Source organism: Pyrus communis, chromosome 2 (genome assembly GCF_041283825.1).
Source record: "Pyrus communis isolate YQ-2024b chromosome 2, ASM4128382v1, whole genome shotgun sequence".
In the NCBI taxonomy this organism is placed as follows: Eukaryota; Viridiplantae; Streptophyta; class Magnoliopsida; order Rosales; family Rosaceae; genus Pyrus; species Pyrus communis.
This window is the reverse complement of record NC_142566.1, coordinates 27468039-27490323: the sequence shown is the minus strand read 5'-3', so window position 1 is coordinate 27490323 and position 22285 is coordinate 27468039. Positions and strand designations below refer to the sequence as shown.

General features: G+C 36.9%; 3 protein-coding genes and 1 pseudogene across 3 annotated transcripts; 1 reads left to right on the top strand and 3 right to left on the bottom strand.

Moving 5' to 3' along the window:
- The first annotated feature begins 2755 nt into the window (after window positions 1-2755).
- On the top strand, window positions 2756-6531 carry LOC137748552 (putative ethanolamine kinase). Its single transcript, XM_068488721.2, has 11 exons — window positions 2756-2956; window positions 3197-3288; window positions 3481-3587; window positions 4074-4179; window positions 4530-4652; window positions 4836-4927; window positions 5191-5275; window positions 5625-5730; window positions 5831-5897; window positions 6002-6094; window positions 6177-6531. The coding sequence occupies exons 1-11, from the start codon at window positions 2820-2822 to the stop codon at window positions 6321-6323; spliced, it is 1155 nt and encodes a 384-aa protein (XP_068344822.2). The 5' UTR covers window positions 2756-2819; the 3' UTR covers window positions 6324-6531.
- A 66-nt stretch (window positions 6532-6597) lies between these two features.
- LOC137748551 (F-box/kelch-repeat protein At1g55270) lies at window positions 6598-9596 on the bottom strand. The gene is made up of 2 exons (XM_068488720.2): window positions 8862-9596; window positions 6598-8096 (listed from the first exon to the last, which is right to left on the bottom strand). The coding sequence occupies exons 1-2, from the start codon at window positions 8886-8888 to the stop codon at window positions 6837-6839; spliced, it is 1287 nt and encodes a 428-aa protein (XP_068344821.1). The 5' UTR covers window positions 8889-9596; the 3' UTR covers window positions 6598-6836.
- Window positions 9597-16807: 7211 nt separating this feature from the next.
- Window positions 16808-18314, bottom strand: LOC137746900 (uncharacterized; annotated as a pseudogene).
- Window positions 18315-19430: 1116 nt separating this feature from the next.
- On the bottom strand, window positions 19431-22075 carry LOC137748216 (uncharacterized). The gene is made up of 4 exons (XM_068488330.2): window positions 20906-22075; window positions 20158-20322; window positions 20012-20063; window positions 19431-19917 (listed from the first exon to the last, which is right to left on the bottom strand). Exons 1-4 carry the CDS (start codon window positions 21160-21162, stop codon window positions 19798-19800), a joined length of 594 nt encoding a protein of 197 aa, XP_068344431.1. The 5' UTR covers window positions 21163-22075; the 3' UTR covers window positions 19431-19797.
- Window positions 22076-22285: the final 210 nt, after the last annotated feature.

Here is a 22285-nt window from a genome sequence, read left to right as displayed (position 1 = left end):
ATTTTAAAAGAATTCATTCAAATATAGGGGTAATCAATTAAAAGATTTTAAAATACTTTATAATCTTGGTGTAGTCAACTAGGATTTTAAAGGATTTTTATAGAGTCCATGCAAATCTATAGATATTCAAAAATTCATAGATTTTGAAAGATTTCTTTCAATAGGAGATTTTGTAGGATTTGAGAAGGGATTATACACATAACAAAATACTACCTCCACCTCCATATGATTTCTTTTCAACCCCCTATCTCTTTCTCTCTCTCTCTCTCTGTCTCTCTCTCTCTCTCTGAGGGATTATAAGCATAGCAAAATCCTACCTCCACCTCCACCTCCATATGATTTCTTTTCAACCCTCTCTCTCTCTCTCTCTCTCTCTCTCTCTCTCTCTCTCTCTCTCTCTCTCTCCATTTTGCAACTCAATCTTTCCTTCTCACTCTCCATTTTCTTTCGGACATAGAACCTGCCAATGTGATTTCCTTTCACGTTCATCCGTCATCGTACCAGTAGCAAACTACAATATTTTTTTAATTTTTTATTTCCTTTTTTTTTTTGGAATGTGTAATAGTGTTTCTTGTAATGATTTGACGAGAGGTGTTAATGGCTACTAGCAGTTATTGTAATGATTATGCGTTCTAAATGAAGGTGTTAATTTTTTACCATGTTAATTGAACTCTTGGAAATTACTACTAAGAATATTATTGCCAATTCAAGCTTTTTGTTCTTTTTCGTGTAACCATGTTAGTGTTAGGGTGCAAGCATCTTCCAAAGCCTATTTATATTGGTAGCTATGTCACATCCCGGTCCGAGGGGACCACTTTCCGGACCCGCTTCACCACTGTAGCACGATATTGTCCGCTTTGGGCCTCGACCACGCCCTCACGGTTTTGTTTCTGAGAACTCACACGAGAACTTCCCAGTGGGTCACCCTTCATGGGAGTGCTCTCGCGCGCTATTCGCTTAACTTCGGAGTTCCCATGGAACATAAAGCCAGTGAGCTCCCAAATGGCCTCGTGCTAGGTAGGGATGAGAATATATATATATATATATATATATATAAGAATTACTCCTCTGGGCGATGTGGGATATCACAAGCTATACTTAGACTGAACAACACATTATGAACTAATCAATTGTTGAGGAAAAAAGGGTTAGTTTCGAGACATTTGATTTAAGAAGCACTACTTGTTTTGGTTAGTTAAAATTATTTTTCGTAAAGAAATCACAATTCAAATGAGAAAAGGAAAGAAAATATATATTTGATTGGTTTATATTTCCATATCAATATATATATATATATATATATATATATATATATATATATATGTTTATGTCTTTTTCAGATTGTGCACTGAGAAAATAATTTATGTTGTAGGAGTCAAAAGAGAAATCCTAAGAAATCCATGAAAGAAATCCTTACAAATCCATAAAAATCTATAATAGAAATCCATAATAATTTGTCAAAATCCATATGGAATTGTATAATCTATTAAATTCCTTTAAATATGTCACTTAAAAAAGTCTATTAAAATCTATTGAAATCCAAATTGACTACACCCCCTTACTTTAATCAAATTGATTAGAATAGTATATAACTTCCACCTGTACACTTAAGTTCGAATCTCGATCTAATGTTATAATTATTTAAGCATGTTCACATTAGAAATGTGATGAAACTTCTAAAATCAAGCTCTTTTTCACATTACAAATGTGATGAAATTTATAGAATGAAACTCCTCTCACATAACCAATTATTGCTACTTTAAGCTCATCCATCACACCACATGCTTCCAAATTTTCAATCAACCCCCATCCTTGACACGTGCCATATTGGTCAAGTACTATGCCAAATACTTTAAAAAGGTGATTAGCTTGTCGCATCAATAGATTTTTTCAGAAGCAAAGAATACTTATAAAGATATTTCAGCATTTTTCTGACTATAATCATATAATTAGTTATTTTTAGAATTTAACAACTTTATATATAATTAATTATTTATATTTGTGTTATTTATGTTGTTCTCCTCTTTGCTAAAAACCTCATATAAAGTCAGGGATGTGTAACGTGTGTTGACGAATTCCAAGTAGTTGAATCACGAGGGTTGACAAAGAATTATTAAATCAATAAAATACTAAAAAATTAACCAAATGTTCCCAATTTATACAAGTAATTTGAATATTATGTTATTTTCCTTTTGGAAGCAAAATTACACAAGTCATTGACCACACAACATAATGTTTATAAATGTTTTTAAAATAAGTGAAAATATTTTGAGAGAAAACTTTCAAGTACTTTTGCAGGATTCGCTTGCTTTTTTTTTTTACTAAGTATTGGTTTCAAAATCATTACAAAAACGCTTTCAATTACTTTAAAATCACTTCCAAAACCAACCGCAAAATATTGTTTTTTAGATTCCACCGCTTTAAGATCTAGGATTTTTTCTTGATAGGATCACGTAGAGATCCTCGGAGCACGATTCTCTACCCTTCTAATCTCTCCTCCCTTCCATGCCTTTCGATTTGAACGGTTACAGTTAAGCCACGTCAACATCTTATATTGATTTTTTTATAGAGATAATAAGATAAAAAGTAATGTGTAAGAGAAGAGAATAGAAGGAGATGAGAATATGAGGATAGAGAATGAGATCCTCTAACATAACAGGAGACACGTGGCAAAAGATAAATTGTCGGAAGCCCAAATCGGTCATTCCACATCACCCGCCCAATGCGGTTAAGCTGGAGCTTTGGAATTTCGGTTGTGGATTCGTTTGAAAATTAGAGCAAAAAATTCAGCAAAAATAAAAAATAAAAAACACAGAGAAATGGGAGCCGTGAAGAACATCTGGAACGCCATGGAAGTATCTGCGCAAGCTTCTGATTGCTCCACCTCTCAGATCCATTCTTCTTCCCTCTCCATCGACCCCTCCCTCCCTCTCTCTGACATCTCACCTCTCATCATGTCAGTATCTCTCTTCGTTTTCTGCAACTTGCTCTTAGCTCAGATGAATTATTCGATTTTTGGATTTGAAATTTATAGCCTTTTTAAAAAGTTCAGTTTGGTGGATGATAAATTGCAGGAAACGATATAAATGTGAAAAAAAAAAAGGATTCGGTTTTGTTATTTTTGTGTTTGCTTATATTTTATTGGAAGTAAAAATTTTGAATTTTGATGCGTTATGTGCTTTGATTTGATTTGCAGAGAGTTGTGCAAGGATCTGTTTAAGAAATGGTCAAATTTGGAGAACTCTCGCTTCTCCGTGGAGACGGTTTCGGGCGGCATCACAAATCTACGTGAGTGTTGTTCTTCTTGTTTGTTGTGTTTGGATTCTATGAGCTAAGAGAAGTCGTCTTTTGCAATTGAAAGATCGTTTTTGTGAAAATGTTATCAAAAACAAAAATTTGAATTCGTTATTGTTCATTCGATTTTTCTGAGCGTTTTTCGGTGCAGAGCTGAACTGAGTTATTGATCATTGATACATGCAGTGCTGAAGGTGACTGTCAAGGAAGAGAATGGAAATACCGTGTCTGTGACAGTTAGGTTGTACGGGCCTAACACCGATTATGTTATCAATAGGGAACGCGAACTGCAGGTAGTTTTGTGAACTTTTTGATGATGAGTGTAGAAGATGAAATTCTTTTAGTATTGGTACTATTTATAAGATTAAGGGCTCATTTGGACGTGCCTTAAAATGACTGAAAAGCGCTTTTGCCGAAAGTGTTTTTGGGTTCCAAAAGCACTTCAAGCAATTGAAGTGCTGTTTCAGGATTCACTTGCATTTTTACTACGGATTGGTTTCAAAAACACTCACATCTAAAGCACTTTTAGTCATTTTAAAAGCATTTCCAAACGAGCCCTAATTATATTCATTGAAGGATATAACCATACGGGCATACAAACACTTATCGTTTAAGATAATACTCAACGTTCTCATTTTCTTTTCCCTTATATCTGATCTGTATGCTTCTCTGTCTATTTGGATTATTCATCTAAACTTAGTTTGCTCTTCAATTTACAATATTGATGATGTTTTACTTGCATGCTTCACTTGTATTTGCTCACTGAATATTATCTTCAGGCAATCAAATACCTCTCGGCTGCAGGATTTGGTGCAAATTTACTGGGAGTTTTTGCGAATGGGATGGTGCAATCTTTTATCAATGCACGTACGTTAGTCCCATCAGGTAACTACTGGTTATATAATTTTTTGATGAGCGAAATCTTTTTTCTTAAGGCCTCCAAGGGGGCACTCATATGCGCCCCAAAAGTATACATAGTTTGAAAATCAAAAGCAAACCAAATAAACAATAACAAGAGTTCTCTGGTTTTATATGACCATCAAAAAACAGATGGATTAATTCACCAACTTCTATCCTTCAAAATCTTTTCTTGTCCGGTCATTGGATGATCGAAACTGGTATACAATCAGAGACAGTAGGTCGCTTTCATTGAAATAAATCGTATGCATTTTCAGGGTTCTTGCTGAACTGAATCTGTCCATTGACATGATTTTAACTCATTCCAATCTTGGCAGACATGAGAAATCCAAAGCTGGCTGCCGATATTGCCAAGGAACTGCGCAGATTCCATGAAGTGGAAATTCCAGGTTCCAAGGAACCTCAATTGTGGATTGACATGTTCAAGTTCTTTGAGAAAGGTTATCTATTAGTCTTACCCACCTCCTGTAGACATTATGTTCTACATGTCTGGTTAGCTAGATTGATATTAGGCGATTGGAACTGGCCTGTTTTGTATGGGCGGGTTTACAATTCATATTATTTTTTAACATCAGTTCATACACGTAAGTTTTTCTCATGATTGCGTCACCGCCTGATTGCAGCATCTGCTCTGGAATTTGACGACAATCAGAAGCAGAAAGTTTATAACACCATTTCATTTAGTGTAGTTCACAATGAAATGATTGAGCTCAAGGTATCTCCACCATCCTTGTTTACCTGTTGCTGGCGATCCTTCTAATCAACTTATGAAGTATGTAGAAATTGGCATAACAATGACAACTGGAAGGCAATGCAAAAGTGTTGTTGACAGTGATACATTGATGTAACGATAAAGGAATATATTTGTTTGGATCAAAAAGTTTGTTTGTTTTCAATTGTTATTCGGTGTTTCTGTGTTGGTTGGCTATACTGTACTTGTGCATATTTACCTAGACATTTCTCCTGAAAATGGAACAGGAATTGACGAGCCTTTTGAACGCTCCAGTTGTTTTTGCTCACAATGACTTGCTTTCCGGAAATATAATGGTTAATGATGAAGAAGGTATTCAACACTTCTTTTCACCATCTCTTATTGTTGACTCCTCAAAAGACATTTTGGAAAGAATAATCAAAATTCAGTCCTGCGATATATCTGTTTGTGATGGTTGCCTTGGTTTGTGACGTCTTCCTTTGCCTGCCATTGTTACTGGATGTCCAAGATGGTCAGAAACAGAATGGGATTTCCATGATGGTAGTTTTGGTTCCTGGTGCTTGAAATGGTATTTGGACATGCATATGGGGGGAAAGCAAAAATAGATTAAATTTTTTCGGTTCATAACTTGGAAAATGAAAGTAACATTGTTTTTTGATCCCACTTACATTTCTTTTTTTTTTTTCTGATGAGTTTCCAGATAAACTGTACTTCATTGATTTTGAGTACGGATCATACAATTATAGAGGCTTTGACATCGGGAATCACTTCAATGAATATGCAGGCTATGAATGCGACTACAGTTTGTATGTTTTCTATTTTCTTGATCCATCTCCTGTTCTTTAGCTTCATACCATGGCGATCCCATGGGATTACGTTTGATTGTTGAACATGGTGTCAATGCAGATGCCCGAATAAGGATGAACAATACCACTTCTTGAGGCATTATATACAACCTACCAATCCACATGAGGTAAACTGGTTCAAATTTAAAAGTTTAGCCCTAAATGAAGATGTTAATGTTATCGGATCATATTCTTCCCTGTAAATTTTCGTTCATATTTCCGATTCCAACAGGTATCAGACAAGGATCTTGAAGCTCTGTATGTTGAGGCAAATACATATATGTTAGCTTCTCACTTGTATTGGGCTTTATGGGGAATAATCCAGGTGACCTCTTACTCCAATTGTGCTTCTCCTCTCAAACCATAAAATTTATCCTTGTGATATAATTCGGGCCAATCGTATGCAGGCAAAGTTTTCTCCGATCAATTTCGACTACCTCGGTTACTTCTTCCTGCGATACAATGAATACAAAACGCAGAAGGAAAGAAGCTTCTCCATGGCAAGATCACATCTCTTGCAATCTGAGACCGGCTTGAACATGAATGCGCAATAAGTAGGTTCCGGTATGTGATTAATTTGTAGGGAAAGCAATTCTTTTTACCAGTTTTGGAAGTGTTGTAAAATATTCTTTTGCAGCAAAGATGAACAAATAATTGGCATTTAGGAGCTCCCAGAAGTGTTGTGTAACGCAGAAACTTGTGTAGCTGATCTCTGTAATGTTTTTCGAGTATTCGTGATTAAATTTTTCAAATTTTATACAACCGAGAGGCAGCAGATCGCATGATCATTTTTTGTTTAAGCGCAGCAATATGAAAGAAGATGAAAAATTTGCACAGGCAACCAACATATGTGTATGTGATAAAGTAAGTTCACTAAAACAAACATCCTCGACCACCTAGCACATTTCATGGTACACGAGAACCTATACCGATGGCGTTTAGAATCCCTGGTGTGTCCGACGAAGCCTCTAGGGTTCTACATTACGTGTAGTCCATTGAATCGTGAAATTTTCAGAAACATACGAACCACAAGAGTGAACCTTTGAATTTGATACGATTTACAGTTTCTAAACTTGAAGAACCTGGCAGTGAACTATGTGACTTTTAAGGCGGCCCCTGCCGGCAAGGCTTGACCACAGATTCGTAACCAAGGTCTTGAACTGCCCTTTACCAGCTATAGTTTCCCACAGATGCTCAGCACTTTCCCCGTGAACATCACTGGAATTCGAAACATCAACCAGCGAGATGCTCATGTTATTCCGAACGATGCAAAGTTTCCCGTTGAGGGGAACGAGGGAAGCTGCCTCCAAAGCCCTAGAATTACCCAAATGCATCTTACTGTCAATGTGCTTGCTCCAAGAATCCGTCGCTTCATCATAGACTCTAAGTTTGCAGCCATCTTTGCATTCCAAAGCATAGAGATGGCCGTTTAGAGAAGCACTAGGATTTCTCCAGCCTGCAACCATTCCGTCATACACAGAGTTCCAGGTGTCATTTTCTGGTTGGTAGACCTCGCTCAAAACTTGTCGATGAGACCCTAACCCCTTCAAGAACCATTTGCCTTCGTAAACAACCCCAATGAAGGGAACCATTGCAGTGCTCATCTCCGAAATGAAGGACCATCTGTTCTTGTTCGGATCATAGACTTCAGCTGATTTCAGAGACCGACTTATTCCCTCATTCTCCCCGCCGGCAACATACAGGCAGTTATTTATAACACACGAGCCAAAGAAATGCCGCCGCCTAAGCATATCTGGGGCACGGTGCCATTTATTGGTCCTGGCGTTGTAAAAAATGACTCGCCTCATCGATCCCTTCAGCGGGTCTTTTCCTCCAAATAAATACAGGTGACAGCCACCGAGTACAGCACAACCAAACCCTAGGGCTGCAGAATATTCCTTAGGGACAGGAGGGAGGGGTTGCCAGAGCTGGCATCCGGGATCAAAAGCATGCCAAGAGATTTTCCCTTCTCGATCTCTCTTAATTAAATATATCCATTCTTCTGCAATGCCAAGGTTCCTACGGAGTGAGTAAAAGAAGTTAGCAGCCAAAAGACGGAACCATCTTTTGCAAACCAGGCGGAGCTTACGATGCTCAACTCTTGGGACCCGAACTAGGCAAGCAACAGCAAGATCATCTGGGAGTCCAGGAAGCAGAGGGGATTGAATGCGGCTACTCTCACCACGTGAAGGCTTACTCCTAGTTGGATGAATGGATGATTTAATATCGGGTTGAAGACAGAGCTTTGCCCCAGGGACATACTTTTTAGCTCCAGCAACAGTTTTAAGGCCAGCATCTACTCTACACAAGCATGCTGTTGAATCAACCTGCAAAGAGAAATGTACATTACTTAAACGCAATCAACCAAGCTATTTTCCTTTCGAAAATACTGCAACTCACAAAATGCATTATCTAAACACAGTTTCCCTGATCTCATGGTAAGTCATTACCACGAGGGAGCAGGTTTGCAGCCAATTAAACACATATGAAACTCACGCAAATGTACTTTATATTAATCTACAACAAACAGATAAAAACAAAGCGGAAAAGAGTATAGGTTTTGAATTAGCAAGAAGCCAAAACTTTCTTGTACGGGTACCAACAAGTAGGAAGATTGTCTATGTTGCAACCTTGGAGTTCTAATGTTTGTTCTCCTCTAGCGTTTTCGTTGCCTTTTACACCTTGGGATGGGCACGCAGGATGTTTCCATCACTAGAGAAATTCCAAAATTGTTTGGAAATGGAACCAATCCAGCTGATATACGATTTCAGTTGAACTCATTGGACAGAAATGCACTTTATGATATACGATTCCAACGCTTACAAAATACAAAATTTTCATCAACGATTAACCATACGACCAATATTCCCCCTGGATTCAATGAAAGCGGACACCGCTGAACTTTATCCACCATCAATTCATTTTTTTGAAGTTTTTCTTCTCCATAGTTATAACACTTGCATAAAACACACAAATCATAAGCAAAACCCGAGAATCGGACAATTCGAAATGTAAAAGTCAGAAAATGAAATCCCAGCAGAGCACGCTAAGCAAAACATGAAAGTATCAGAGATTTGACAAAAGAAACTTACCAGCGGAGGCTGTATTCTTGTGTCCATCTTTTCCTCCTTTCAGGAACTTGCCAACACCAGATTTTGCAACAAAAACTCCACCTCAGAAATCAAATTACCAATCTTTCAATCGTAATGTCCTAACTTTTGAACCTAACCAAAACTTCAACTTCAAAAACTCCACCACAAAATTCAAATCTTCAAGTTCCAGAAGAAGAATCGCAATCTGAAAGCATCACAGGAAGAGGAACCCCAATTGGAAAACACCATAAACCCAACATTGTTCACTTCATTTCTCATCAAAACCAATAAAAAATAAAAAACCCAATCGGAAAAAGCCTCCAAATCTTCAAAAATCACAACCCAAAACCTCCAAAGATCTCATATTTTCAACAAAAAGATGAAAAGGAAGAGAACCCAAAACCTCCAAATGCGAGACAGCACAAAGACTAGGAGGCAAAGAGAGCAGTGGAGGAATATGTGGAGACCCCTCTCGCCATTAAAATTGTTTCAGTGGAGTTTAGGGCCCATTTTTTCACCTCAGCGGCACAACCCACCAAAGCACAAGTGTGTTGAACAAGAGATGGGGGGAAAGGAAGGGCAAACCTAAACCATTAAGAGGACCATGGAAAGGGAGAGAGAGAGAGGGTTTTGATTGAGAGTGATGACAATTTGGTGGTTGTTTCCTGAAGGAATTGAGTAACAATTCACAAACCGAAGTTGGAAGTTAGCCTTTGTCTTGTGAGACTTTGGGGAAAAGAGAGTGGGAAATTTGAGGGTCAAAAGTCGAAAAGCTCATATTTTTTTATTTAAAAATGGTTTATTTTGTTTTAATCAAATCAATAAAATTCATTAAAAAGAAAATTAATACACAATTGCATATGAATTTGTTTTGTTTTTTTATTTGCTTTAATATCAAATTTTAAAACATAAAATTAATAAAAAACTAAAGCGGACAAAAACCATACAAATAATCAAGGACTTGCATCAACTAGTGTTTTGCATTAAGATCATCACTTACAAACAATTGAGATTGTTTCTACTTTTGTTTATAATTTTTTCTGTTGAAAGTACTTTTAACGTGTTATGTAAAAATACTTAAAAGTATTACATAATCAAGTATCCGACATGCATTATGGATATATTTAAAATAAAATTCATATGATACAATGAAACGTCAGATATGCCTTATGTATATCTCAAAATTAAACGCTTTTAGTTGTAAGAAAACCTGTAATACAAATTAATCCATTACACCGTAGCTGGTGTTAATTTATTTTTATTTTTTTTATCCAAGCTAGTGTTGTTTATCACATGAAGAATAACAGGAGCCATAGACAAAGATTCAAAAATAGAATAAGAGGTGCCCCACGGGCCCCACCACATCACAAATCACAAATACGGGCCCCACCAAAGTGCCAAACTGTATTAATGACACAAAGATTTTCTAGTGTGTTTGCGTTGACCCACCGCACCATCCGATCATGAGGCTCCCACTCCACCAAGGGTATTTTGGTCAAAATCAATACGAGCGCGATCCTAAACTCATAATATTAGTCATTGCTTGGTGATGATCAAATTAAATTAGTCCGTGGACTGAAGTGCGATTGGATTATCATAATCGAATTAATTAAGGACTCGTTTGATAAGTGCATTTTGATGATTAAAAGCTTTATTAAAGAAGATATTTTTTGGTTCTAAAAGTATTTGAGATGCTTCATTTCAGAAGCATCAATTATGTACTTCAAGTGCTAATCTATGATTAACTTGCATCTTTACTAAGGATTGGCTTCAAAAATATTTTTACTAATGATCGGTTTCAAAAACATTTTTACGAACTCTAATTTGTGCTGCCGTATTTTATTTCATATGTATTCGATAATTTTTCATGATAGATTTTGTATGCACCTCCAAAAAAAAAAAAAAAAAAATTGAAAAAAATTCACAATTTTTTTAAGCGTGACAATCATATTGTCTCGTGCTGTTAATAGTTTGTGCTTTATTATATAACAACAATGATATAGGGGTAAAATAAAATTTTTAAGCATGTCGATCACATCATCACGTGACATTAGTCATTTATGCATTATAATAAAGATGGTTAAAGAGTAAAAGAAGAGATTTTTGAGTGTGACAAACACACTATCGGGTGAAATTAGTCATTAAAAAATCTTTCGAACAAGAGGTTTTCATGTGGAGGGGATGAATGGTAGGAAATTAAGTGAAAGGATCAATGCCCTGTAAGTTTAATTGGATATTTGAAGTAAAATATATTTAAGGGATGTCTAGTTGACCTACAAATGTGACTACATTTCTTAAACTTTCCCATGATCTTTGTAGCCGTGAAAATGGTGGTTTATAATTCTAAGGTGTTGTATACACGAAACTCATTAACATTGACTCGTCTTTGTCACGCTCGAAACCCTCTTAACCAATCGAAAATTTACTCTTTAATACACATAAAAATGTCTCGTGCAAGAGAATAGAGGAATATGAGAAATTAGAAGCGACTTTTAAAGTGCCAAAATATTTGTCTGAGGAGGCATAGAAAGTAATTTTGGACTGTTAAAATTAGCAGCCCCCAAAAAAAAAAAAGGTGCAAAAACATGACATGGTGGAGTATTCAACATTGAGCGTTAAGGTACCAACATAGTTGGTAAATTTTCGGGTTCGCACCACTTTTCAATCTTCAAACAGTTCAAGAAGGAATATGTGCCTAACACCGCACTTTGAAAAAAGAAAAAAGCCCGTTTGTACATACAATTCTATTCATAACATCCATCAGATGTCTATCATGATCCACTACAGGTAATCTAGTAGTTGTCGACGAATTTAAGACTCGTATTTTACACGGTACCCTCTTAGTTCTATTCCTGACGTATGTGAATCACATGATGATAATCAATAAGAGACATAAATACTTTTATAAGTTTTCTCGACTTTCAAAATAATAAATTATCATAACCAATCAACTAGCTGATCCCTCTTTAAAAAAAATGAGAAATGTGATGTCTATTATGCAATTATTCATTTTGTAATTTCAATTGCGTCATTTGACAAATCAATATTTATCATACTCGATAAAAATTTGCTACATGATAAAACATCTTAGCTAGACCTAAATTCCTAACCATTTGTCTCCTAAAGTTCTTTTGACTGATTCTTAATTTGATATTATAATAAAAATAAAGCAAGATCATTAGCTCCAACTTCTTTTTGTTTTTTGCTTTATTAAACCCATGATTGGGAATAATCCAAATCATCCAAAAAGGAAATCAATTAAAATAATGTCCACTAACCAATATTTCTTTCACAAGTTCACTCTAGTTTTAGGAAGATGGCAAAAGTGTATTATTAGTTGATCTAACTTTTTTTGTTAATCTCTCAAAATCTTGTGATGGGGAAGAAACTTAGAAAGAATAAGACTTTACAACAATATTTGTACATGAATTGATATAGGTTTGGCATCGCCATTGATAAGTCTCTCTAATTTTTTTAATGTCTTTATTTAAAAGGTGAGATATCATATTTATATTAACGAGGCCGGCTCTGAGCATTTAGAGGTCCTGAACAAAACTTAGACGGTGGCCTCTCATCTTTTAATGCACAACGACAACGCCCAAACCCAATACATGCACAAATAGGTACAAAGCTTAAACCACTAGCGCTTTGGTGATGTCTTGCACATTTATGTACATGTGTATCAGTGTATATGTAAAGAAAATTTTGGGGTCCTTCCAAACTCGAGGCCCTGTGTTGTGGCAGCACACTCTCAGGGCTGGCCTTGCATACTAATGAATGAAAGTTTTAAGTTCAATTGCATTATGATTGTCGTAATAATTTAGTATTGAACTCGTCATTTAAAAGAAAAAGTCAAACTTAAAATGTTTTAATTATAAATGTGGAGGAATATTACAAAACTGTAATGGACATGTACTTGTGAAATTAAAATCAAACAAATACTGCTCACGTAAGACCATGTAAGATTTCCATGAGAACAGCTGCATATGACTAATTCAATCTTGTTTTCCAGAAAAGTCACCCATATTTTGTTTGCTTTCAATTCAGTCTCGTCTTAGAAAAACAAACACGTTTGTTCATTCATTTTAGCAGCTAATTATCCTATATATACGTACGACGTGTCGTGAGCAAGAGAAGAAGTAGATTAGACTACCTGTGTTATTCATCGTCTATGCACTTTCGAAGGATGACTTATCCTTAGCAAATTAAAGTTGGAATTTTACTACAAACACAATTGAGGTTGCTTATGTAAAAAGCACTTATAATCATAAGTGTTTTTACTTCTAAGAACTTATTTTAGAAATTTAAAAGCACCTCGAAATTCTTGTTAAAAACCAAGTCCTTAAAAAAAAACATTGAAAGTACTGTTTCATAACGAGTACCTAATAGACCCTTAATCCAACTACTCAATCGCATGAACTCAAACCCGACACCCAACCTTGTGCCGCAGACCAATGACCCCGATACCCACATGCACCCAAGACAATCGGAACCCCGGCATGGGAGCACTAGTGCATTTTTCAGTTAATCCCACACCACACCTCATCTTGTGTAGCACCAAATATCACATGGGACTAAAGTTATCCTTTCCAATCCAACGTAACCTAATGCACTAATCCAATCCTAGTCACTAAACACGGTCACAAGACGAGAGTAGGATTTTCTTTTCTCCAAATCCCTCTCTCCTTCCTTCTCCTCTGATTTAAACGCTTATGATTAAGTCACGTCAATATCATGTGTAGATTTCTTATAGATAGATAAAGACAAAGAGAGAAAGTGTGAGAGGAGGGTCAGAAAGTTGGAGGGGGGAGAATCCTACTTCCGCGATATCTGTAGGGAAATTTCACTATCTTGCACAGTAAAATCGTACAGGCTTTGTGTTGGAATTTGAGGGTGGTATTCATTCATCATATCATGCAAACACAAACCAGTTATTCTTTAGCACTAAGTAGAGAATGATAAGAGTCAGAGTGAGAGACTACTTTTCCTTTTTGAGGGGGATGTATGTTGAAACATGTCTTTCCCAACTTGGGGGACAAGGATTGGTGAGACTTGACTTCTTTCATTCTTTGCGAGGTTCATTGGATTTGAAGTTATTTGCCCATACAACGAAAACGAAGGAAACTGATTTTTGCACATTCTATTTATTTTTCTTCATTCCGAGGAGAATGGTTTGCAACTTGCAATGAAAAAAAGGGCATGTATAAAATTTACTTCTCAAAAAATGTATCTAAACTACATATTAATAGAACTCTCTTTGTCAACCAAAAGTGGATGAAAAAACTATTTAATCTTTTATTGCTACATAAAAAATTAATGGCAGTAATGTAATTTCACAACACAAAGTTTTGTTATTTTTTGCACCTATAGGTAATTTTAACACCTCTATTTTTCTTTGTTCTGAATAGAATGGCGTGGCTCTAGTGACGACTATATCAACGCGTGTTTCTACAACTTGCAATGAAAAAAAAGCATATGAAAATCACTTCTCAACAAAAAAAAGAAAAAGTATATAGCTTAATTTATTGCAAAATATAACACTGGTAAAAAAAAAAAAATATATATATATATATATAGAGTACTGAAACAAAAGGAACAACCAATTCTCTAGCTAAGCTCCAGTACTTGCAGAGGATGCTTAAGCTGCGAACCCGATCAAGTAAGTCGAGCCGCCGTACGATTTTCTCGATGATATCCAAATGTGGTGTCTGCCAACACCCTTCTACAACAAACCATAGGCATTCCAATCAATCCCAATCCAAACAACAAGTACAAAACCAATTTTCCAAAAAAAAAGAGAGCGAAAAAATTTCAAATTTTCAGAAAACGGATAAATTAAAGATAATTACCTTGATCCTCGTTTGCGTTCTTGGTGGTGTCCTTGACGTTTAGGTGGTGGTTGTTCTTCTTCAGAACCTGCATACCCATCTCCTTCTCTCCCCCGGGAAGATCCAAGTCCTCGTTCATTTTCTCCGGCGCCAGAATGTCCGAGTCTGCGTCCATTTTGGATTGGTTGATGTTCTCGATGCTTCGTTTTCTCTTCTCAAACATCTCTAATTACGTAATTAATGGCGGAACCCGACGCTAGGCCTGTTGCTTCCAATTGTTTGTTATTATAACGGCAGAACCCTAGACGCTACAACGTTGAATTATGACTTTGTTACAATATATATAGGTTACATAAGCTCCTGTTTAAGTAGGAATCGTACACTAATTACAATTAAAACATATATTCATATAATATATGCAATACTTATTGAGATAATTCCTGATTAATTAATTCTACCATAACAGTTAGGATTCTTATTTGCTCCAAAAGTTATTAGGATTCTTATTTAATATTCTTGATTCGACTCAATCTCCAAAGAAAACAAGAATCCAAAATTATTGTGGGCTTAGTGAAATTTTTGCACAAACAAAAAATAGAGGCAAATTGGGTTAAGGAGACAGGCTTTCCTAACCCATAATTAAGAGAGATTCTACCATTTTAACTGATTATTGAGAAATAGATGAATAACTAATGACATGCAATCAATAATGATCTTCATGAAAAACTTTCATAACTCGGAATTTTTTTTGTTAGACATAGTCATAAATGCTTTTAGTTGGTAGGGAACTCTCTTAACCTTCCCCGTTCCCCGTATGCAAACACAAGACAATCCAAGACCCAACCCTTAGACCAATGACCTGGTTCTTCATATGCAAACCCGGCACAATCGGAACCAAGACTTTGGAACACCGGTGCCTTTTTCATTCAATCCAACTCACTTGTGTAGCATCAAACATCAGATTAGACTAATGATATCTTCTCCAATCCAACGTAATCTAATCTAATGCAATAATCCAATCCTCACTTAACATGACCATAAGATTGGGAGTTTCACTATCTTGCACACTAGAATTCTACAAGCTTTGTGTTGGAATCACACTCCTATCCAAATTTTTCTCTAGGTTTTGCTTACGAATGACTTGGAGCAATCACACTCCTATCTTATAGTGGAGACAAGCAAGAGAGAGAGAGGGGTACAACATCAAATAGTGAAGTTTCTCTCAAAGATGCAGAATTATGGAGCAATCACTGCTCATTTATAATGAGGAAAAGAAAAAAACTGGATTTAACAAGAAAAGACACATGATAAGAACTCGATACTGTAATGGCAAATCAATATCCCGTATAAATAAGGTTCACGTATAAATAGAAGCTGACTGATTGGAAGACAATGACCGAACGACCAATCTCGCAAACTATGGCAATGAGAGCATCTCATAAAACTTCAATCTCGGAAAACAGGCCCTTAATCCAACCACTCCGATCCGCATGATGGTGAAGAAAATAGAAAGAATCAGACTTTTCAGTTGATTTTTTGTTGGTGTCTACCTGACTTTACAATTAATATTTTTACGTAATTTTTTTAATTTCTCTATTTAAAAAACACGATATCATATTTATACTAATGAATGAAACTAAGTTAAATCACACAATGACCAGTTACAAACCCATTGAAATCAAACAAATACTTCCATAAAAACAGCTACATATGCCTAATTCCGAATTATCGTTATACAGAAAAGTCACCCATCTTTTTTTTGCTTTCAATTAAATCTCCTCTTAGAAAGACAAACACATTTGTCCATTCACATTAGCGGCTCCATGCACGTCGTTAGGTGAGCAAGATAAGAAGTCAGATTAGAGTACTAAACCCGAAAATGGTCCAACCGTAATTCATCATGTGCACTTTCAAAGGATGACCTAGATATCCTAAGAAAACGTTAAAATTTTATTAGAAATGCGTTTGAGACCATGTTAATATGGATATCTCTGTCTGATCCGGTCTCACTTTTGTCATGTCACCATTTTGAAGAAGAATCTTTTACCGGAATGCAAGTATGCTGAAACATGTTTCACCAAAAAAAAAAAAAAAGTACAAGAGATGCGAGTATATAACTTAATTTAAGAACTGCAAAATATAACACTGGTAAAATAAAACAAATAGGGCAAACAAAAATAGTACTGAACCAAAGGAACAAAAAAGCATGAGAGTAATCGTCTCTGGATTTTCCAAATTTCCGACCATTTAAGTAGAAAGGATGAGAAAATCCACTCACGCAGGAACCAACTCCCATCTCCAGAAAATAAATGCAGTTGGCTTCCAATCGTTTGGAATTACTCACGGGCAACGAAAAAGAACAACCTCGGCTTGTTAGAAACAATATTTGGTTCCCCAAACTCTGTATCTCGATAAAGCTTCCGCCATCCTCCTCGTCGAACTTGTAAACTACAAAATCACGAGTCATTGTCTCACGATTGGATCGTTCTTTATTCTGTACGTAATCCGTAAACTGATGGATCAACAAAAATTCATTGTTGGTTGTTGATTCTATCAAATATGACTTGTGCTTGATATAGACATACCTAAAACCATTAGGAATGTTAAGGCCAGTGGACTAATATTCCCTTGGTTTTCCTTTTATATGATAAACCAACTTCAGTTCAAGATCATCACCATCTCCAAAACGTAACGTGCGAGTTATAACTCTTCCGCTCTTGGCATTGTTGTCGATCAAGGCATATAGCATGCCACATGAAGAAAACAACAAGCATAAAAGAGAATCGTTGCTATCATCCGACATCGGAGAGATGCTCCAACTATTTTTTCCCGGCCTGCACACACCAATTTCCTTGGAAGAAAAAAATGCTGCCACCGTACATTCTGACATGTTTGAACTCGATGGTGCAATTTTACCAAGAAAACGGACATTTTGTGCTCTAAAATTTCCGAAAGATGGGATTTGTGTTAAGGAAGGAAGTTCGTGCTTGGCTCCAGAAATAGGGTTTAGTAGAAATGCTTCCAGAGTTTTCTTCATTGTCCATGATCAACCAGTCTTTGCAGGAACTATGAAACAGCCCTTGATTTTGTTTCGACAACCCTAACGTGATAACGTTACCATCGGGTGGGATGGACAACTCTAAGTACTTGGGCCTTGGGTTAGTGCCGCCAAGCAACCTGGGTGCTTTAGTGACCAGTAACCAGGGGAATTGATGATTATTGCGGATGTCTCTTTGCAATGCAATCGAACTCCAATGCTTGCGGAGGAGGCTTAAGCCGTGAATCCGATCAAGTAAGTCGAGCCGCTGTACGATGTTCTATATGATTTCCAAGGTTCGTTTCTGCCAACACCCTTCCACAACTAACCATAGCCATTCCAATCAATCCCAATTCAAAAACCAGTACAAAACCAACTTTCCCAAAAAATGAATATTTCAAAATTTCAGAAGAAAGGAAGAAATCAAAGAGAGAATTAATCACCCTCGTCGACGTTCTTGGGGGTGTCCTTGACCTTGAAGTGCTTCTTCTTCTTCAGGCCCTGCCCGCCGATCTTCTTCTCCTCGCCGAGAAGACTGAAGTCCTCGGTCATCTCCTCCGGCATCAGCATGTCCAAGTCCGCGTCCATTTTGGATTGGATCATGTCGACGCTTCGCTTTCTCTTTCTCTTCTTGTAAAAAATCTTTAGTGGTTGTTGGAAGAAAAACGTCTTTAGTGTTTGTATGTAATTGTAGTGCCAGAACCCTAGACGCACGCTAGACCTTTTTGCCTGGTTCGAATTGTATGTACTTATAATGGCAGAAGAACCCTAGACGCTAGGCCTTAAACTTGGCCTCCAAGCAATTCGTGAGTTTGACGCACGTAAGAATTCTTCTTCATTGATATTTAGTTCTCAATGATGATTTCATGGAAAATCTTGATTCGACTCAGTCCCCAAAGAAAAACAAGGATCCAAAATTAGTGTGGGCAAATTGAGCTGAGGAGATGGTTTTCCCGACTCATGATTAAGAGAGATTCAACCATTTAGTCAATTACTTATCCGCTCTTACCTAGTTCTTTATTGGTCACGGGATACATAACTGGTGACATGAAGCCAATTACAATCTCCATGAAGCACTTTTATAACTCGAAATCATTTCTTTTTGTTAGACGTAGTCGTAAGCGCTTTTAGTTGGTAAAGAACACTGTTACCCCCCCCCGGTTCCCTCTATGCAAAACCCGGGACAACCGGAACCTAGACTTTGGAACACCAGTGCACTTTTCAGATAATCCAACTCATTATTGTGTAAGCACCAAACATCACATTAGACTAATGTTATCATCTCCAATCCAGCAATCTAATCTAATCTAATGCAATAATCCAATCATATTCACTAAACATGGCCGTAAGATCTGGAGTTTCACCATCATGTGATGCAAACTCAACCAATATTCTGAGCACTATGTTACAATGTTACAGAAGTGAGAGACCACTTTTCCTTTTTGGGGGGACAAGGCTTGGTGACTTGAGTTCTTTCATTCTTTGTGGGGTTCACATTCACTTTCTAACTCAACACTCCCTCATATTCCATGGTTATGCAAAAGAAACTTCGGTAGGACTTTTTGACCAAAGCAGCTCTTACACGGAGTAGAACTAGAGCATGGGTCAGATGGACCAAAATATATGAGATTTTTATGTTTATGTGAGAGATGTCCTACGAATGATTTGATCAGACACTCTTAAGTCACATAGGGGTATACAACATTGAACAGTGAAGTCTCTCTATCAAAGATGCAGAATTTATGGTGCAATATTGCTCATTTACAATGAAAAAAAGGAAAAGAAAGAAAAAGATATAAACTCAATATGCTTATATGGCTAATTGCTAACCGGTATCAGATCACAAAAACTACATCCCAACCATTCCGCTTCACGTTAATACAGAACTCTATGGATGTACCATCAGGTGTATCGACTGAATAAGGTTCATGTAAAAACAGAAGCCTGACTGATTGGAAGCAACGACAGAATGACCAATCTCGCAACATATGGCAAGGAGAGCATCTGATAAAACTTCAATCTTCTGAGTGACTTGCCATCCCTGGTTTGGGTTAGAAGCTCTTGTTCTGGATCAGTAATGTTTCTCACCTAACTCTGAGGCATAATCTGTACGCAGCACATCATGCTGTTGCCTGAATATCCCGATTATAATGTACGGACATATAACCATGCCTGCCATAAACAGCGTGAACTGCAGTAATGCAAACAGTACTTAGACAGTTTCACAACAAAAATAATACGTAAATCTACAAGGTACGACAAGATGAAAAGAAACTAGGATTTACCAAAAGAGGAAGCGTCAAGAAACTCCATATTGGCCACAAAGCAAAGCAGAAGCTGCCAAAAAATGGAAAGCAGCAAGTCAGAAGCAGTTATCGTAAACATACCACCTGATGAATGTAAAATGGAATTGCAGTATGGTTTCTCTTACAAGCAAAATGAGATGCCGCCAAGTAGTGTCACAAACGGCAGAGCAGTTATACTTTCTAATTCCCATTTCTCGTCAAATCTCCTTACGCTCCATGCCGACATACTCGTATAAAAGAAGATGATAATGTTTAAAACTACGCCCACCATCCCAAGGTATAAAGGCAATCTGCAAGATTTATAAAAAAAATAAGAACGAAAGCTTTAAAATGTATACGAATCCCAATCAGTTAAAAGTTAACACACCATATAATTCATGAGCAAATACTGAATATATACAGGCAAACCCTGCTCCTCCCGTCGTTAAAATCCCAAGAATTTTCTAAACAGCATGGTTATGCTTGTCATACACTGATACGCATAATCCAAATCTTAAGCAAACATACCGACAAATGACTTGACCATAAATCAAGACCACATAAATCCAAATTTTCACCTAGTATTGTGTGAACAGAAATCAAGAGGCATAGGCTATGAGATTTTCTACGTATGTCCTAAACCATTTACATTTCAAGAGTAGCAAACGATACATCAAAGATTAGTTTAAGCTCTGTCAAAGCTTGCAAACGCAATCAGGAAATTCAAAGGGAAAATGTACCACCAAATACCCAAGACTAAAGAACCAAGTCATACAGTATATAACATTTAGTACATATTACTTATCACAAGCCTAAGGCACAACCCTTCTAACAAATGAACAAGCAAAATAACCAGCGGTGCAAAATTGAGAACAATTCAAGCAAAACCGATACCTTCTAATTCGCTCATCATGGCAGAAGATATATATCATATTGGATTTCCTGTCACCATAGTACACAATGAATGCTGCTGAGGCAAGCCAAAGGGCATTCTCCAAAATCTCAATCCGCGACCAAACTTTCGGACTTTGTGGGGACGGAGAGCGCATAACCGAGCATGCATCATCCTCAAGATCATCGCCGCTCGATGCATATCCCTGGCTATGCCTCTGCCTCATATATCCGGCCCCAGTTGGCGTACCACCCGACATCAAGACAAACAATATAAAGTACACAAACTACAAGAATCTCAAGCCGCAGAATCTGACCAAACCACTCCAATCAATCACTAACTAAACCCCCACCGGGCAAAACTCAATTCTACAAAGAATGTAGTAAAACTGTTCTACTCTTTCTGCTGCTCCTAAACCTCTAATCAAATATCAAGCAGCAATGTGTTTCTGTATCTATCACAATCTATGAAAATTGAATGCGATAATCTAGTAATTCAATCACCAAATATCACCTAAAATTACAAAAGTCCACCACTTGATCATCAAAGAACCAATAATTTTTTATAATCCAAAGAACCCTTATCAGAAATCCAAATTCCCGCAAAACCATCTCGAATTCGAATACAAAAAACAAAAATTTCAGAAGAACAAACCCATCTGGCCCCCAACTCAAAAATCCTCTCCCAACAGAGAACGAAGGCTTCAAATTCTTCAAACCCAGTTCCCCAATTCAACCTCCCCTCGAAACCCAGACGGCAATTTCATCGGTTTTTCCGATTCGCAGACATCAATCCCAATCCCGAGCAGCAGTCCTGGAATAGGGGAGCACAGAGGGAGAGCTGCAAAGGCTGTGCGACTAACGGAACTCCAGAGGGGTATTTTGGGTCTTTTGCGAGCGGGTGCATGTGGCGTCCCTGCGCAGGTGTTTGGAGAGGGAAGAAGGAACCGGATCCGTTCTGTATAACGGAAGAACGTGTTTGGATTGAATTGGAAGTTTGGAATTCGGGAAGAAGAAATTAAGGATGTGATTCTTTTCGTGCACGTTCGAAAGGCAGAAAAAAGAACCTTCAATTTTGATGACGATAATTTTGATTTTAAATTTTGTAAATTTCCCTCTTTACTGTTTTTCGTTTTGGTATGTGTATTATGATTTTTATGATTCATCGTGGATGCAAGGGAATAAGAACGTTGACGGGAATAAGAACGTTGACGTGACAAATTAGGGTAATTATGTGTTTTTTTATTTTTTATGAGCAAACGATACTATCTATATTAAAAGAGATTATGTAAACTTAACCTTATAATGAGTTCACAATAATGTGGTTCAAATTCGTCTTTGGCGAGAATCGAATCTAAAATCTCTCACTTACAAGTGAAGAGA

Excerpts from the sequence above, each read along its gene's own strand:
- LOC137748216 (XM_068488330.2), bottom strand. The coding sequence starts at position 21,162 with ATGTCGGGTGGTACGCCAACTGGGGCCGGATATATGAGGCAGAGGCAT. Across the intron at positions 20,064-20,157 it reads GGCGGCATCTCATTTTGCTT|CTTCTGCTTTGCTTTGTGGC; the intron begins GTAAGAGAAACC and ends ATTTTTTGGCAG. Across the intron at positions 19,918-20,011 it reads TCTTGACGCTTCCTCTTTTG|TTCACGCTGTTTATGGCAGG; the intron begins GTAAATCCTAGT and ends GCATTACTGCAG.
- LOC137748552 (XM_068488721.2), top strand. The coding sequence starts at position 2,820 with ATGGGAGCCGTGAAGAACATCTGGAACGCCATGGAAGTATCTGCGCAA. Across the intron at positions 2,957-3,196 it reads GACATCTCACCTCTCATCAT|AGAGTTGTGCAAGGATCTGT; the intron begins GTCAGTATCTCT and ends TTTGATTTGCAG. Across the intron at positions 5,731-5,830 it reads TATGAATGCGACTACAGTTT|ATGCCCGAATAAGGATGAAC; the intron begins GTATGTTTTCTA and ends GTGTCAATGCAG.
- LOC137748551 (XM_068488720.2), bottom strand. The coding sequence starts at position 8,888 with ATGGACACAAGAATACAGCCTCCGCTG. Across the intron at positions 8,097-8,861 it reads CAAGAATACAGCCTCCGCTG|GTTGATTCAACAGCATGCTT; the intron begins GTAAGTTTCTTT and ends TTCTCTTTGCAG.